Genomic DNA, 17,581 nt, shown 5'->3' on the forward strand with positions numbered 1-17,581 from the left:
GCATTTTTTTGGGTCTCCTTTAGCAAGGTGTTGACCCGTTTTTCATGCTTTTTTGCATCTCTCTCATTTCTCTTCTAAATTTTTCCTCCACCTCTCTTACTTGATTTTCAAAATCTTTTTTGAGCTCTTCCATGGCCTGAGACCATTGAATATTTATTTTGGATGTTTGGGATACAGAAGCCTTGACTTTTATGTCTTTCTCTGATGGTAAGCCTTGTTCTTCCTCATCTGAAAGGATGGGAGAAGATACGTGTTCACCAAGAAAGTAACCTTCTATAGTCTTATTTTTTTTTCCTTTTTTGGGGCATTTTCCCAACCAGTTACTTGACTTTTGGGTCCTTTGTCAAGAGTAGGGTATACTCTGGGAATCTGTAAGATCCCAGTTCCTCCAAAGTGACACAATCAAGCATGTACACTGGTCTGGGAGCAGAAAGAGATTTTTGTGCCCAGAATCTTAGCAGTTTCCTCTCCATAGTCATCTGGCCTCCACTTCCACTAAACCAGCACTAGGAGGCTGGGATTCAGATAAGCTGCTTGGGCAAGGCTGCCATTCAGTGTGAGATAAAGATCAGCTCCTTCAGGGCCTCTACACAGGGCTGAGGTAAGAATGGGCTGCTCAGTGCCCCCAGGGTTTTCACGATCCAACAATGGATGCTGGCTGCTGTAGGGGCTGCTGTGGGAACTGCTGCCGCCTGCCTGATGTGGCCTCTGTGGCCGCTGCCTAAGGCCAGAGCTATGAGAAGGCCCTTCTCCCTTCCTGGCCAGCTGAAAAAACCCTGTCACTGACCTTTGGCACCTGTGGGTTGAGGGAATCTTCGAACCTGCTACTGAGACTGGAGAGTCCGCCCCCGAGGGCTGTTCGGGAGCTTGGCCCAGGCTATGCTGGGGACGTTTCTCATGGGCCTTTCAGGTCACCCTGGGCTGGAAATCTCCTCCACTCTGTTGTTCTCCACTTCTGCTGCTCCAGAATTTGTTGAGAGTCCCTCTCTATAGGTATTTTATAGGCTGTGTGGGGAGAGCCCGCATATGTGTATCTTTCTACTCTGTCATCTTGGCTCTGCCCCCCTTGTTCTGAATTTTAAAAAAAGCTTCCTATAAGCACAAATCAATGAGGATATAAATAAGGTGATTTTCCCATATACTTTTCTTCCTCTAAGAACAGACATATAAGGTATACAGAGTGGAATGCATTTTCTTCTTGTAACTGCTACCTAAGTTCCCAGGAAACCAAAGAGAATTAGCAAACAATGTTTATCTGCTTAAGTATGACCCCGTGGAAACATTTCATTATGCATGTATTTTTTTTTCCGCATTGATGAACGTAGCATGTGCACGCAAACACACACACATTCAAGTCAACAATTTAATTTAACATTTATTTAGCAGCTTTTGTGTCCAAAGTACTATAAGATTAAAAAACAAAAAGCAGTTCACACACACACGCACTAAAGAAAAACTATAAACTAGCTAGCTTCCCCCTCCCTCCCAAGTATTCTAGAGACAACAAACTCCTTAAAGCTGTGAGTTCCTAACTTCTATCATCCTTCATTCCTTCTAGTGCTCCAAAAGTTGCCAAGGTGGATTCCGAGTACGAGAGGTACGATGTCTATCAGATGACATGACCCCAAGTAATCACTGTGATCCTCAGTATAAACCAGAAGAGAAAGAATCTTGCAATCCTCAGGACTGTATCCCTGAAATTGGTAAGTTGGAAATCCTGGTATTTGAACTCCAGTCTTCCATCAAGAGGAGAAAGTATTCAGGTACCTTAAGTATTATCAGATCTTCTATTAAGAAGAGAGAAAAGCTGGGTCTAGATGTCACAGGCCTGAACCTGGTAAATAAACCTAGGAAAATAGGCTTTAAATGGGCTCTTCTGAGGCATATGCATACATTATAATGGAAGCCTTCTGGAGACAATGTGTTGTTTTTTTGTTTTGGGTTTTTTTTTGTCTACTCCAATAATAATTTTAATGATGGGAACCCCAAGTCTCAGTAAGCTGATAGGGAGATAGTGTTTAGGTAATCATCACCTATGTGTACTCCCAAGATTTGCCCTCTATAGCTGCTCTTCTGAATGCAAAAAAAAGAAAAAAGCAAAGACAGATTAAGATTTCTCTGTATGACATTTTATCATTTTTCGTCATATTAAGTGAACTATGTTAAATGATCTGTGACCAGTATGGTTCGTTTCTTTATTCTTTCTTTATTTTGTCTCTTTAATATGCCCTTCACTTACCTCACAAATACATCACTAGTAATTTGAATCTCTTTTCCCAAACTTCTATATTTTAGTGTTACCATATATCTTTATAGATGACAGATACATGCATACTGACTTAATTAAATTAAATTTATTCCTGTTCTTGTGATATCTTGTCATGGAGTGAAAAAAAACCTTGGGCTCTCAAATGCCCACATAATAGGCATTTAACAAATACATTTGCATTCATTCATTGATTCATTCATTCATTCATTCACATGTCAGTAGACCATGAAAGACCTTACTAATTTGGAAAGTCTTTAGTACAGTTCAATGTGTCCATCAAAGAAAAACGACCTTGTTGAGTTCAAAGTCATGTCACTGGAAGTTTAATTTCTTTAACTGGAGCAACTCATGAAGAGTATATATGAAGGTCTAGAAGTTTTGCAATCTCTGTCAGCTGAGATATTACCAACACCAACAGAATTATGAATACTTTGAAGTTTACAGAGAGACAATTTGATAAAGAAGACTGGCCTTAGGGACAGAAAGGGCTGAATTTATATTCTGACTCTAACAAACACTTGGTGACCATAGGCAAATCTCTTCATCTTTCAATAACATGGTCAATGTTCTAATGAATAGATGAATTCCTGATCCGTTTATCTATGTAGATACAACTATCTAGAGACATATAGATATATACAAAAACATGTATAATATGCATATGAATATGAGTATATATGTGTATGTGTATAGATAAATGTATGTGTGTGTATGTGCATGCAAATAGGTATCACACCCAGTATGTAATGGAGACAGGACTTGAACCTAAGTATCCTACCAATTCCCAAGAGAGTCAGCCCTCTATCCATTATGTGCCACTGAGTTTCTTAAAATATCACTCTCATAGGGCAAATTGTATACATTATAAAAATTCACAAAATTTGACCTCAATATAAAGGGAATTTTTCAGACACCACACTTGACTAGTTTAAATCAATATTTGAACAACAGATTGCACCAATTTTTTCTCAATGAGTTTCTTGTCTGTTGTCTTTTGCCTAGAGGCTCATTGGAGATGCTATTGATACATCCATCCCTTTGGGTATGAAGAGTAAATATATTTTCAGAACTCTGACCCCCACCTACCCAAAGTGCAAACAAAGCAGTTGTTCACACCCTCTCCTATTTTGTTCTCACTGATTCGGAAGGCAAAGTTAGAGGCCTGAAAAAGGGATGTAACTAAGTGGTCTCAACTGTCCCTATTTAACTACCACACCATTATTCTGAAGGCCCAGTTATACTCAGGAGGTGCTAACATTTCAACTAGAGCTTAGCTATTAGAAAGGCACAGGAATTTGGGAGGAGGATGTTTATTGAAACTTTTCTCTCTTTTGCTCCAGATGAAAACTGCAAAGACAAGTACTACAACTGCAACGTGGTGGTCCAGGCCCGGCTCTGTGTGTACACCTATTACAAGACGGCATGCTGTGCATCCTGTACAAGAGTGGCCAACAGACAGTCAAGTTTTACAGGGCGTAGATAATGCCTATTCCAGTCACTTTAGGATTGGATAGATATGTAAGCAGTGTTGTGGGTGCCTCTCAGCAGGCTCTGCCTAGATCAGGGGACACATAAATACAATTTAATCACATCCCTTCAGTTAAATATAATGGGGAAGGGGTATCTGGGAGTATGTTAGGGTTGGAAAAATGATGCTCTCAAGTGATGCCCTCAAGTGATGCCTCATCCTTTGAACACTCCCATTAATTAATCCTATCCTGTGTGCCCAGTATCAGCTAAAGACCCTCATGAGAAATATTCACAGCACCAACGGCAACTAAGAATATGCCCACATAGTTCTGAATCGCAATATATAACAGACTCTCCATATAGAAGGCAGAAGAAAAACATATATTCAGACACCAGAAAGTCAAATTCCAAAACCAGAAAGCCAAATCTGTCATAGTAACCATGAAGTCAATACACATTAGCACTGCAGGGGACAAAGCCATTCCCAAACCTTCCCCTGTCAGCTGGGGCCTTCCCACAAACACTCACTATCCTAGCTCTCTGCTTGCCTGCATCCTCTCTCTCCCTCCGCTCTAACTGCTCTCATTCACTTCCTCTCAGCTTTGCTCCACCCTTCCTGTTCCACCTGTTCAGCAAGCTTCTTCCATCACATCTGACTTGGGCTTCCATGTGATTTAAGCAGGTCACATGGGCCCATTAGTGGATGGGAAAGAGCTTCAAATTAAACAAAAATACATTAACAATAGAGCAGCCAAGCTATTATCCCAACATATTCCAAACAGGCAATGCTGTTGACGAAGTGTTTTGTGGCTCTTGGTATTTGTAGACTTTCTAAAAATTAGTGGACTAAAGATAGGACCTGGGAAAAGTCATGTATTTACCAACCTCATTAAGCTTTTTTGAGTGATGCATATCCTTTCTTTTTTCTAATCTCAGCTTACCCATGCCTGCTTTCTATCTGGCCTTACCAAGGATCACATACCCTACCTAGGTCACCAGAGAACCAAAATGCAGAATAACCAGATACCTTTTCACCAATACAAAATGTCATATAAAATACCTACTGCATGAAATTTCCAACCTAGAGTATGAGAACATTGAGTAGAGGTTGAGAATTCTCTCCCCAGATCTTCATTCCCCAATACTTTGTCCTTAAAAACTGGCCAGTCAATGTTCTCCTCCCCATCTCCAGGAATATACACAAATCACAGATGCATGGATCTTTTATGGCTTTGCCAATGAAGTACTATTTGGTAGGGCTGAGCAGCTAGTGATTTGATTGGCTGAAATTTTTACCCTCCTTTTATCCATCTACCTGCCATAGGAATTGTTCTTCTGTGACCCACTGACTAACGGCACAATTTTATTTTGTGCTCAAAAATAGGTTCTAGAGCTTAGGGTAATCTTAGAATCCATCTGATCCATCCTTTTCATCCTACCAAAAAGGAAACCTAAGCCCAGGAAGTGAAAAAATTCCCCTGAGGTCACGCAGCTAATAGAGTTGCCAAGGCAAAATTTGAGCCTACGTCCACTGACTCCAAATCTAGACCTCTTTCCATTACTCCACTTTTAGAGCACCTTACAATTTACAGAGTGCATTCTGCACCACCATCCTGTGACACAACACAAGGGTGATTGACTCCATTTTATAGATGAAGAAGCAGAGGCTCAGGGAAGTAATGTTGAAATCCTGCCTCTCTCACTTTACTATGTGTTTGACCTTGACTTCTGTGTGCCTCAATTTACCCAGCTGTGAATCTATGATCTTGTGAGTCTACGAAGCCAATCGGTCAGCAAGAATTCATTAAGCACTTACTATGTGCCAGGTTGAGTCGGTATAATATATACAAAGAAAAGCAAAGGCAATCTCCGTCCTCAGGGCAATTTCATTCTAATGGGGAGACAACATGTCGATAACTAGATACATATAAGGTAAGGACAAGAAGCCATGGGGAAAGGTAAAAGCCTTCTGTAAAAGATGGGATTTGAACTGAATCTTAAAGGCAGCCAGGGAAAAGAAAGGATACATGCAGTTCAGGGAGAAACATGGAGGACTTGATCCTGATCACAGAATGGCCAACAGTGGAAACAGCACTCAAGGTCAGGTCTTTGAAACCAATTCCAGTGTGCCGTTCAGTGCAAAGTTCAAAGCAAATTACTAAATAACAGAAGCCTGCTCCTGAGTGCTGTTTTGTTGTTGTTCAGTCTATTACTCACGTCTTACTCTTCATGACCACATTTGGGATTCCTCCTGGTCTTAGGTGCCTGGATTTACCACTTTGACCAAAGGGATAGGCTTGTAACAGCTTCCCTAAGGAACCGTCTGTTTTCAAATGCGAAAGACTTCTTCATAGTGACTGCTCCATTTTTCTGAAGTGGTTTCTCTTTCCATGCCTCCCCTGTCCCCTTTCTCAAACACAGGTCTACATTTATGCAAATAATCTAAAAGGGGCTATAGACTCAAGCCCTTCTAGCCTCAGTTTCTCCCTTTATTCAGAAGCTCACCTGTCTCTTCCTTCCTGTCTAAGTCTTGTCAGAATAAGGTACCCAAGGCAGACTTGGGGTGAACTCTCTGAAAATTCTGTAATACAGTATTTTCAAAGAGATTTTCTCCCCTGTTGAAAAGAATTTCAAGCTAAATCAATTTAATCATAGAGGAAGTTTATCCTATTGAGAGCAAGGGGCTGAGTATATTTCCATTTTCTGGGTAGAAAAGAGATTCTTACAACTAAACCTATTCCACAGGTTCCCAATAATTTGAAAATCCTTTTAGTGGAGTTTAGTTGCAGCTTAAAAGAAATGACAGCAGGGTTTATGATTGACAGCATTCTGTGCTCTTAGGCATCTACCCTTCAATTTCCAAAGTTCTCTTCAGCTGATAAGATGCATGCATTGGTCCTTAATGGTCCTCGTCAGATTCTCCTACCCATCTCCATGTCCACTGGTCCATAGTAAGCCCGAGTGAATAAAGAGCAGTGCTCCCATATATAAAGACAGTCACCTAATGGAATCCTCCAGTCCATAGTTTGCTTGGATAGATGTGCCATTCTAGTGTTCCTCTCAGTCTTAGAAGCTGAAGTCTCCATATGCTGTTAGTAAGATTAGTTTTCTGTTATTGGCTGTAATAGAATAAAGAGCTTACTGCAAAGGCTGAATATGAGTTAGCAGTAAGATGTGGTAGCTGCAAAAACTAATGCATTTCTAGGCTGCAATAGGACAACACAGAGCCCAGAGCAAGAAAAATCATAGGATCATGGAAATAGAGCTAGAAGGGATACTCAGAAGTCATTGAATCAAATCCTCTTATTTTACAGATCAGGAAACTGAGGCCCAGAGTAGCTAAATAGCTTGCTCAAAGTCACACATGTAATAAGTATTAGGGGCAAGATCTGAACCCAAATCCTCTGACTGCAAGTCCAGCAAACTTTCCATCATCCTATATCACCCCGCCCCACATTGGTAATCCTCTCTTAGACTGTATGTGGAATATTTTGATTCTTTTTTGTTTGTTTGGTTGAGTACTTTGATTCTTGACACCACATTTTTATTTTATTTTTAAATTTGCATTAATATATTTTGTTTTCATATCACCTTCATTCCCATGTATATCCCTATTCCATTCCACCCAGAGTCATCCCTTATAATAAGGAATTGAAAAAAAAAAACAATAGGGAAAGGAGGTGAAGCAGTTCAGCAAAACTAACGAAAAGTTTAACCAGCTCTGATAGTGTATGAGTGTTCCACACCCATAGAACCCCACCTCTGCAAAAAAAGGGAGGGAGTTTGGGGTTGCCACATTTTAGATGGGACATGGCAAACTGGAATGGGTTACAATTGCTGAAGCCAATCAAATTCACACATAAATGATTGAAAGAACTGGAAATGTTCACCCTTGAGAACAGAGTAGTCTGGCAAGGGCAAAGGAGAGAAAGCTAGCTGCCTCTGCAGGTATCTGAAGGGCTTTCATGTCTTTGTTTCCAAGAAGGAAAAAAGGCACCATTAATACAAGTCACAACTCAACATAAAGAAAATCTTCCTAACAATTAGATCTGTCCCAAAAGTGGAATGAGCTGGCTTAGGGGTTAGTGAGCTCCCCATGGCTGGCTGGCTGCTGTAAACTGGATTCATGATTTGGGTAGGGATTGGATTAGATGATACCTGACTTCCCTTCCAATTCTAAGTCTATGATTCATATTGGATAGCAGTAGACCTGCCAACAGCAGGCTGGAGCCCAGAAGTCCACACATCATGAAACTTTACATGCTGCAAAAGAGATTAAGCTATAGTCACCATTCTCCTAGCTTAGTTAGAAGAACAGCTGGGTTGTTCAAGAGGTTCATAAGCTATTCCTACCAGAGGCAAAGCAGTAGAAATTATGATCCCTCTTGGGAATACCAGCTGGGCAGCCTCCATGAACAAAGGAGGAGAGAGCTGATATGAGCCATCTGAAAAGCTTATTTGAAGGAAGATGCTGAGTGGTTAATTTCAGCTTCCCTGGTGGTTAGAGTAAAAGAAGATGAAGTTTAAATAGTAGCAAGGAATATTGAGGCTAAGGAATAAGCATAAAGAAGTATTTTCTAATTGTTGAGCCCTGGGGGAGGCTCCTAATTGAACTTATGATAATGTGAAGAATAAGTCTCATGTTTGTTTTTTAAGGCACTCTTGCATAGAAGTAAAGAAGTAACTGAAATGAGGCACATCTAGCCTCTCTTACTGATAAGTTTGGTAGGAGAAAAATCCTAGAATCATAGATTGAGTTGTAAGGAACCATAAGAGGACATCTAGCCTAATCTTACCCCACACCCACCCCATCCCCACACGCACACACCATTTTACAGAAACCCAAAGAGTCCACATGGTGTTCCCAAAGTCATCCATGTAGTACATGGCAGAGTGAGCAGCAAGTATTCGATTCAGACTCCATTATGCTCACTGCACTACAGCACATTGCCTCTAAGGCTCTTACTTTCCAAGAACAGTAAACCAAAGAGTAAAGAAGTTGGATCATAGGACTGAGAATCAGAGGAGACCTTAGAGGTCCTCTAGGTCAACCTCCTAGATCATTTTACAGATGGGGAAGTTAAGGTATAGAGAGATGAAGGGATTTCACCAACGTCTAAATCTATGAACCAAAGCACTTCAAAATGAGCTAATTAGCTTTGCTATGTGTGACACCTTCAATTTCATTTTCATTTTTTTAAAGAGTTGTTTTCATCAAGATTAGATAAACTGCCACTCACTAGGGTTCTCTCCTACCCTCCAGGGTCAGGAAAGCCTGGCTTTCATATAACTTTGGGGAAAGAATTGTCAAAATTCCTTGTCAGGCAAAACAATCAGCATTTCTGGCCTCCTTAAGACAGCTTAAGTCATGGGACACAGGGAAAAGTCACTTAGTGGGGAGAAATCCAGTTATTACAAATATCCCATTAAGCCAAATTCTTTTTGTTGCAACTGTTGCTTTAGCATCTAACTGTCATAAGATATGGCTTATCCAGAAGGCAATAAAACCACTTAAGTAAAAGTGATGAAAACAAGCATACCTTCTTCAGGGACTGCTGGGAGTTAGTTCATAAGCCCTGCCTTGTGCCCTCACTCCCCAAGGATGTTCCAGTGCATTAGTATTATACTCTTTTAAGCTTTAGGCTAGGAGGCAAAAAGCCCTTGGAAATAATAAAATATACCTCTCTCCTTAACTGATAAGGAAACAGAGAGCCAGAAAAGGAAGGCAACTTGGCAAAGAACACTCAGCTAGTTGATGGCAGAACTTGAGCTGAGCTTAGGTTTCGTTGTTCTTTTCTCCCACAGCTCACTCCTGATGTCTCAGTCCTACTCTAGGTCTTTATTGTAGGAAAGTGACTCCACACTGATCTAGGAAATGTTCCTGTTTCCACAGTGGGCCACAATAGGAGTTCTCATTTTTCTCTCCTCCCCTTCTTTCCCCTGACCATTTCTCTTTCTTTCCTCCCCTCTTTCCCCACTTTTCCTCTTTCCCCATCCTCTTCTGTCTTTGTCCCCTCCTCCCCCTTCTCTTTCTCATTTTAGAAAAAAAGATCATTAGATATAAGTGACCATGAAATTTATATATCAGTTGCTTACTTGGATAATCACAGTCATAGCTTAACTTTGATTGGTTTGCTATTTGAAAAGAACGTCCCTCCAAACAACCTAGTAAGATGGGTACTGTAATCTTCATTTTACCAGTGAGGCAACTGAAACTCAGTAAAGTGACTTATTCAAGGTTACACAGCTAGTAAGTAAGCATAAACTCAAAGCCAGGACATCACATTTCAAATCCAATGCTTTCTCCTATGATCCCACACTTCCTGTCTTGGAAAATTCAATATATCCAGTAATGGTGACTCACTCTAGCCAATTTTCTCAGGTCAATACAAATTCATCTTTCAGAGTATTAGCTCTTTACCTGAATGACATAATTAAAATGCCTTCCACAAACAAATTTCCATTTGACCTCATCTCCAAATCCATCATCATCCAGTTTGGCAGAAAGAAATACTTTGTGATAAGTTATTTTGCTATTTGTAAATAGAAGATGTTTATAGGAAATACGTATTCAGAGCTATGTCTACGGAACAGGCCTCTGCCCCAAAATAGTTTATTGTTTAGAATATGCTAATTTTTAAAAAGGGACCTAACAGGTATTTATTTACATATACAATCTACATTTGCATAAAATTCTTTGATCATATACTAATCCAGCTTCCTTGAATGTTACAGCTTATATATGTCATACTGTAAATCCATAGCTACCATTGTTTAACTTTCTCATTAGCCAATCTCTTTGAATGGATTTAAAGCAGAATGTATATTATCATACTTTGTGACTGAGCTCAGGGATTTTTATCCCTAGCTTTATAACTGAATGACATCTGAATCGCCACCCTTTTCATCTTACATATCATGTTTACTCACTGATGTGATCCCCTCTTCCCCTCAACCCCATGCCACATTTCCCATCCTCTATCTCACACACACACACACACACACACACACACACACACACACACACACACATAATTTGTAGTGAGAAATATATGATCTTTTTTCCTTCTGCATTATTTCTTCCTGTTGGGGATGGGGGTTGGGGGGATGGAGACAAACCACTGCTTGGTCAGCATCTTCAACAGAAGTTACTCTTAAGGCTTGGTCTGAATATGAAAGGTGCCTAAAGAGATGCCACCATGTTATCTGTTAAGACCAATCCTTCAGATCCTCCAACTGGGAAGAAATTATGCTCTTGGCAGCAGCAACTGAAATCCCAGAGCTCATCCATCATAGCTGGGAAAAATTTTCTCAAATAAATCTACCACTACCCTTCAAACCACCTGTATTTTAGTAAAATAAAAATATATATGTTATATATATATCTTAAAAAGAAAGATTTTTTTGGAGAGGGGGAAGAATTATGTGAGTAAATGCAGTAATTTTCTATGTGGTAAAAATTAACTATTTTTGTTTATGACTAATTTATTTTTATTATTATGAAAAATAAATAATTAAAATATCCGCTTTGATCAGTGTGTTTGTTCTTTTCCCTGTGGTACAGTAGGAGTTCAGTTTGTTGCTTTGAGTCATACACTTAAAAGAGGAATTGATCCCTGAAGGGGCCAGTCTTCTTGAAGGACTGATTTTCAGTTTTTGAAAATGGATGGTCACATGCCTTCACAAACTAAAGAAAACCAAAAGATAGTTTTGAGATGAAGAACTGTAGTTCAATATCACCAGACTTGAGTGTACCTTTCATGTCATTCTGAGATTTCACCCTAATCTAGATGTTAAATTATTTGACAAAGTCATAGAAGAGTATCGTGGCTGGAAGCTTGAACTATGACCTGAAAGGTAGTAAAGTGGTTTCACGGTTGGTTGAATAATGCTACTCAAAGAAGATTGATTAATGACTTTGTCAACCCAGAAGATAGAGCCCTGACCAGCATTTTGGTCAAGAGGGGCAAAATACCTTCAAATCAATTTTTAAAAACAAATTCAGTTCAGGACTATAATTCTACTTGTGGGAAGTATAGATGGGTCAGGGTAGAAAGAACTCATCTGGGTTACAGTCATCAGGGAGATGAAGTATGCTTACTGGTTGCTTCCACTTACAAGTGTTTATCCTGAGGTCACTAAGTACTTAGCCCATTTTTTCTGTGTTGCTCATGTAGTTTAAATGTCAGTGCCCTCAAGATTTCAATGTCCTAAGGCAAAGCTTTGTTCCTGCCCTCCCTAGTAGCAGCTCTGTTGAAAGAGAATATGCTAGATTCTTTTAACCTATCTTGTTAAACATTTTGTCAGTGACTTGCATGGAGGTATGCTTATCAAATTTATGGATAACAAACCTGAGGAACATCTAATGAAAGAAGCAATACTGAAAACTATGTTAGTAGGTAGTAATGCTGGGCTGAAACCAGCAAGATGAAAGTTAATAGAAAATCCTTTATTTAGGTTTTAAAACTCAAATATTCTTGAAAGGCTAGTGCCCTCCCTCCCAGTTTTTTTTCTTTTTAAAATTTTTAACAATTTTTGATTTCTCTCCAGCCTTCTCCCTACCACAACACACTCAACAAACAAGAAAAGATGAAGAAAACCCTTACAACAAATATGTGCAGGGAAGCAAAACTAACTCGCAAATTGGTCCCATCCAAAAATCTGTCTTATTCTGTATGTTGAGTCTATGACCTCTCTGAAGAAACGTGGGGAGCATTTGTCATCTTCGGTCTTCTGAAGTTATGCTTTGTCATTAAATTAATCAGTTTTCAAGTAGTTCAAAGCTGTTTTACTTTATAATGTTCTTGTTAAGTATTCTACTTGTTCTCCTAGTTCAAGTCACTTCACTCTGCATCAGGTCTTAGAGGTCTTCCCAATTTTCCCTGAAAACGTTCATTTCATCATTTCTTATGACACAAAGATATTCCCGTGCATTCTATGCAATAATGTATTTGACCATTCCATAGCTGATGAGCAACCCCATAATTTGTACCACCACAAAAAAGTGCTATGAACATATTTATGTTTCTTTGATCTTTTTAGTTTATAGGCCTAATAGTGGCATAGCCAGGTCAAAGGGTATTCACAGTTAGTAATCTGGAGGATATACTTCCAAATTCCTTTCCAGAATGACTGGACCAATTCATAGCTCCACCAAAGGGAATCAGTAATCCTATTTTCCTCCATCAGTTCTCAGTTTCCATTTTTAAAAACTCATCTTTGCCAATCTGATAGATATGAAGTGGAAACTCAAAATTGCTTAATTTATATTTCTCTAATTACTAGTGAATTGTGGTATTTCTTCATATGGCTATTGGTAGCTTGGATATCCTCTTTTGAGAACTGCTTGTTCATATGTTCTGACTACTTTTTTATCTATTGGGTTTCATTCTTATAAATCTGAATACACAAAAAGTTACTAAACACTAAATGCCCTTTGACCTAGCTATGTCACCACCAGATCGATATGTATGTACAAATGTACAAAATATTATGTATAAAAATATTTATGGCAGTTCTTTTGGCAGGAGTTAAAAACTAGGAAAATAATATAATGTCCATCAGTTGGCGAATGGCTGAACTATGACAATATGATTGTGATAGAGTACTCATGTGATGTAAGAAATAAAGAAACATAATTTCAAAGGCATAATCCAATACACACACAAAAAAATTCTGAATCATACTCCTAAGTGAGACTCTTTATGCCAATGCATAAATCATGTTCTTAATAGCAAGAAGAACTTACCAAACATAATAAGCCTCCCTCACCCCCCAAAGAGTTATTAGAGATTTGAGACTGAAAATAGGGTAATAGTTTCAGAACTCCTTGAAGAGTGGTATTGGCTGACAAATTCAGGGTAGAGATCAGTTATGAAGGTAACTAGATTATGCCCATTCTACAGATGAAGAAACTAAGACTCAGAAAGGGTGTCTTGCCTCAAATTATAAAACTAATAACTGGTAGTGTCAGTACTTGAACCCAGATCTTTTGAACAACACTTTGTTGTTATTACAATAACATTGACAACAGTGGCCAAAACTCAATACTACCTGTAGACTCTGACAAAGATAAATGAGCCACCACTAAACACTTTTTTTTAAAGGATAAAAGAAGAAACAATGATTGCAAATAAGAAAGAAGCCAGGACACTACAAGACAGAATTAAACTTGGAAACACTATAGAGAAGTTGAAAACATCAAGGGAGGTCATAATTGATGCAGCAGGACACAAAGCAGGAATGCCGAAGATATGCAAAGCTGAATCAGTGCTAAATTACACAAACAGATGTTAATAATGCAGAAGAAACTGACAGACCTAGAAAAGACATCAAAGAGATCTAGTCTGTGAATAAGAGGACTGCCAGGGAAAATAGAAAAGGCCAGCAATGTGAAGACCATAATCAGGGAAATAGCTCATATTTAAACAGTCCTTTAAGATTTACAAAACACTTCCTAATAATAATCCTGTGTGGTATTTAGTGAAAATATGTTATCATACCTGTTTTACAGATTAGGAAACTGAGACTCAAAGAAGTTTTATCTTTCCTGGGGTCATACAGCTAACCAAATGGGAGAGCCACAATTTAAATCTAAGTCTCCTGAGTCCAAGTCTGAGACTCCTTCTTTTCAATGCCCTCGTTCTATAATTGAAGAAGAAATTTATCTGAATAATCTTGGCATAAATATGAAGCGGGATCATAGTGTCCCACCACTCAGGAAATCCTCAAAGATCCTGAGACACCTATTAGTCAAATTTTTAAACTTTAAAGATGAATGGAAGATTTGGTATGCTGCCAAAAAGAAGGAAGAGATGATATTAAAAAATGAGAGGATAAACATATCTTCAAACCTTCCCCCTCAAATTTTGAAGAAGTAGAAGTCTGGGAGAACAAAATTCATTTTTTAAATTAGATTGTATTTAATTAACAAGAATTGATTTTCTCTACCTCCCACCACCAGCCCAATTGGGAAAAGAAAAAGAAAAGCAAATAAGCATAGTCAAGCAAAATAAATTCCCTCACCAGCTGTGTCCAAAAAAAAAAAGAGTGTCCTGAGTTCATCATTCCTCTGTCTATACTGGGCTACTCCTTTAACAGATCCTATTTGTATTTCCTGGAAACTAAGGGAATTCAACTTAAGCATCTATTAGAGGATAACTCAGTACAGTATGGTGGACAGAGGACTGCATAAGAATAAGAAAAACCTGTGCTCAAGTCTTAAGTCTGTTATGTAATAGTTCTATTTGACCATGGGCAGATCATTAAACTTGTCGGTGCCCCAGGTTTTCTAAAGCCTGGAAATATTCTCATTCTAATCTCAAAAAGAGTACTTATCTTGGTCAAGTGCTGTGCTTATGGTGAAACCACCCTTTCTCTTCACTCTGTCATGCTTTGCTCATAGAGGGTATTATCAGAACTGGAAAGGGGTAGAGATTGGGCAGAACCTTGGATCAATGATTTCATTGATATAGCTTTACAAACTCTATTGATTAAAGCTGATTAGTAATTCTTCTGAAACTTATGATTTCTAAACAGGAATAAGAGTTTCTGAGAGAATGAAACAGTAAATAATAGTGTTAGGTGCCTTTTTGTAACCCAAATCACAATAAAATAGAAACCACTTTAAAAAAATACACTGAGACATGACAATAAATATCTCGTTTTTGTAGCATGATCTAAACTTGAACAAATATGGTATTATTGTTCAACTGACTAGGCATTTAAGTGATAGAGTGAATAGTGTTAGTCAGGAAGACCTGAGTTCAAATGCTTCCTTAGATTCTTATTTGCTATGTGACCTGGTACAAGTCACTTAACCTCTCTTAACCTCAGTTAATAGCACCTACCTTGTTGTAAGCTAGGGTCATTGTTGTAAGGATTCAATTAGAGAACATCTAAAGCCCTTTGGAAACTTAAATGTACCATATTAAATTTGTTGTTGTTTTCCTGGATCATTCCCATTGGTATTGCCAGTTTGTTTGTTTTTATTGTACCTGGGCTGTTAGTTTTGGGTGGCTTTTTTTTTAAGATTTATTCAGAAAGTCTGCCATATGGAAAAGGGATTAGACTTGGTCTGCTCAGCCCAAGAAGAGAGAGCGAGGTCAGTGTCCCACAGAAGTAGATTTTGGCTAGATAGGTGGAAAAACTTCTCAACAATTGAAGTCATTCAAAAGTACAATGGACCACCTCAAATGGGGATGAGAAGGTCCTCCTTCCCTGCAAATCATGAAGCACAAGGTAGATGGCCCATTTGTTGAGTATGCCATGAGGTTTTTTTTTTTCAGATAGGGATTCAATTAGATGACCTCTTCTGACCCTTCGGACTTTTTGTAATTATGTGGCAGAGCAAGAATATCACAATGGGGAATAGAACACCATTTAACAATTTAACATTTAACAAATAACGGGACAATTACAGAACAACATGGAGGCAAGTTAACTTGGATCTCTACTTGACATTATACACTGCCCCAAGTTCCCAATGGGACAAAGTGTTGCCCTATTTTTTAAGATTATAGTTAAAACCTCAAGACCAGAATGGCATATTCATCCTAGCTAGAAAGAAAAGGAACATTTTTTATAACTGAGACAAGATGGATATATTGAAATATATAGTAAGAATAATCCTTCATGCAATATACATTGATAAAATAAATAATAAAATGAAAGCACTAGAATAGAGGAAGCTGTATAAATGTACAAAACACAGGAAACTAATAAAAATATACCACTTAGGATAAAGAATTGATACAGATATCAATATCATATTCTATTAAGTGGTTAAAAGAAATTAATAAATAATTTATACTAGGGGAATATTACCTGCAATTTTTAAAATGTGCATTTAAGGGATAATGACGCATTTAGTGAACTAGGAACAATAAGTATGTATGATAAAATACATTGTTAGTGGGGTTATGGAAAAACACACTGGATATCAATTTAATTTTCCAGGAGAATAGTCTATCAACTAGTAATAAGAGTCACAATCATGTTCATATCCCTTGACCTAATAATTCCACTTTATGAAATGTATACCAAATATTCAACCCAAAAGAAAAACATTTATTCAGAGATTTTCATAGTAGTAGTACTACTTGTAATAATGAAAAATTATAGACAACCCACATGTACCATAATAGGGAAATGACTAAGCAAGCCATGGTATAGTAGTGCAGCTGAAGTATGGCACTAACCACCATTTCTCTCCATGATCACTCTCTCTCTTCTTAGGCTGGGTCTGACTTACTTACCCCAAATGCACTCACTCCAGTAGGTCAGAATAGTATCCTTTGAGGGGTATCTATACATCTCAAACTCTCTCAACATTCTAAGGATAAATCTGGTTTGTATGAGAGTGTATGGTGTTGTATACCTCCTGAGATCTTATCTATGTACTTTTCTTTTAAAAAAAAATCAGTAACAATAGCACTATCAATTTTTAAATGTGAAATGTTTACTAAATGGGAAAGCAAAAACAAGAATAATCAAAGTATAGCAGTCTGTGCATAAATCTGGGTCACATTCTCCCACTAATGAACACAATGTCTGTAAGTGAGAATGGGGACACACAACAATCTAGCAAGAGTAAACTTGTGTGACAGGACAACTCCTAACTTTGGATATCAGGTCTTGATGTCCTTGGCCTTTTTATAGAATAGTCTATGCCTACAGGTCAGCTGTTGGGTAAAATTTCTCTGCTATTCATTCTTCTGGTTGTCACAGCTTTCCTATTGGATGAAGCCTCTTCTCTAATACTTTCAGTCTACTGAAACAATATCAAACTCTTTTAGCATGCAGTTATCCTTAACAGGGTGTTTAAAAAGTGTTAAGCTATTT

At 38.3% G+C, this 17,581-nt stretch overlaps 1 protein-coding gene across 2 annotated transcripts in view; it reads left to right on the forward strand.

Annotated features, from left to right (window-relative positions):
• THSD4 (thrombospondin type 1 domain containing 4) overlaps nt 1-11,263 on the forward strand; it is a 946,642-nt gene extending 935,379 nt beyond the window's left edge. For both annotated transcript variants that reach the window (XM_072615563.1, XM_072615573.1), the window contains 2 exons: nt 1,559-1,703; nt 3,610-11,263. In XM_072615563.1, coding sequence (XP_072471664.1) covers nt 1,559-1,703; nt 3,610-3,752 — 288 coding nt within the window. In that variant the 3' untranslated portion in view covers nt 3,753-11,263. The remainder of the gene's footprint in view (nt 1-1,558; nt 1,704-3,609) is intronic.
• Nucleotides 11,264-17,581: the final 6,318 nt, after the last annotated feature.

The sequence above is a fragment of the Notamacropus eugenii genome, chromosome 1 (genome assembly GCF_028372415.1).
Source record: "Notamacropus eugenii isolate mMacEug1 chromosome 1, mMacEug1.pri_v2, whole genome shotgun sequence".
Classification (NCBI taxonomy): domain Eukaryota; kingdom Metazoa; phylum Chordata; class Mammalia; order Diprotodontia; family Macropodidae; genus Notamacropus; species Notamacropus eugenii.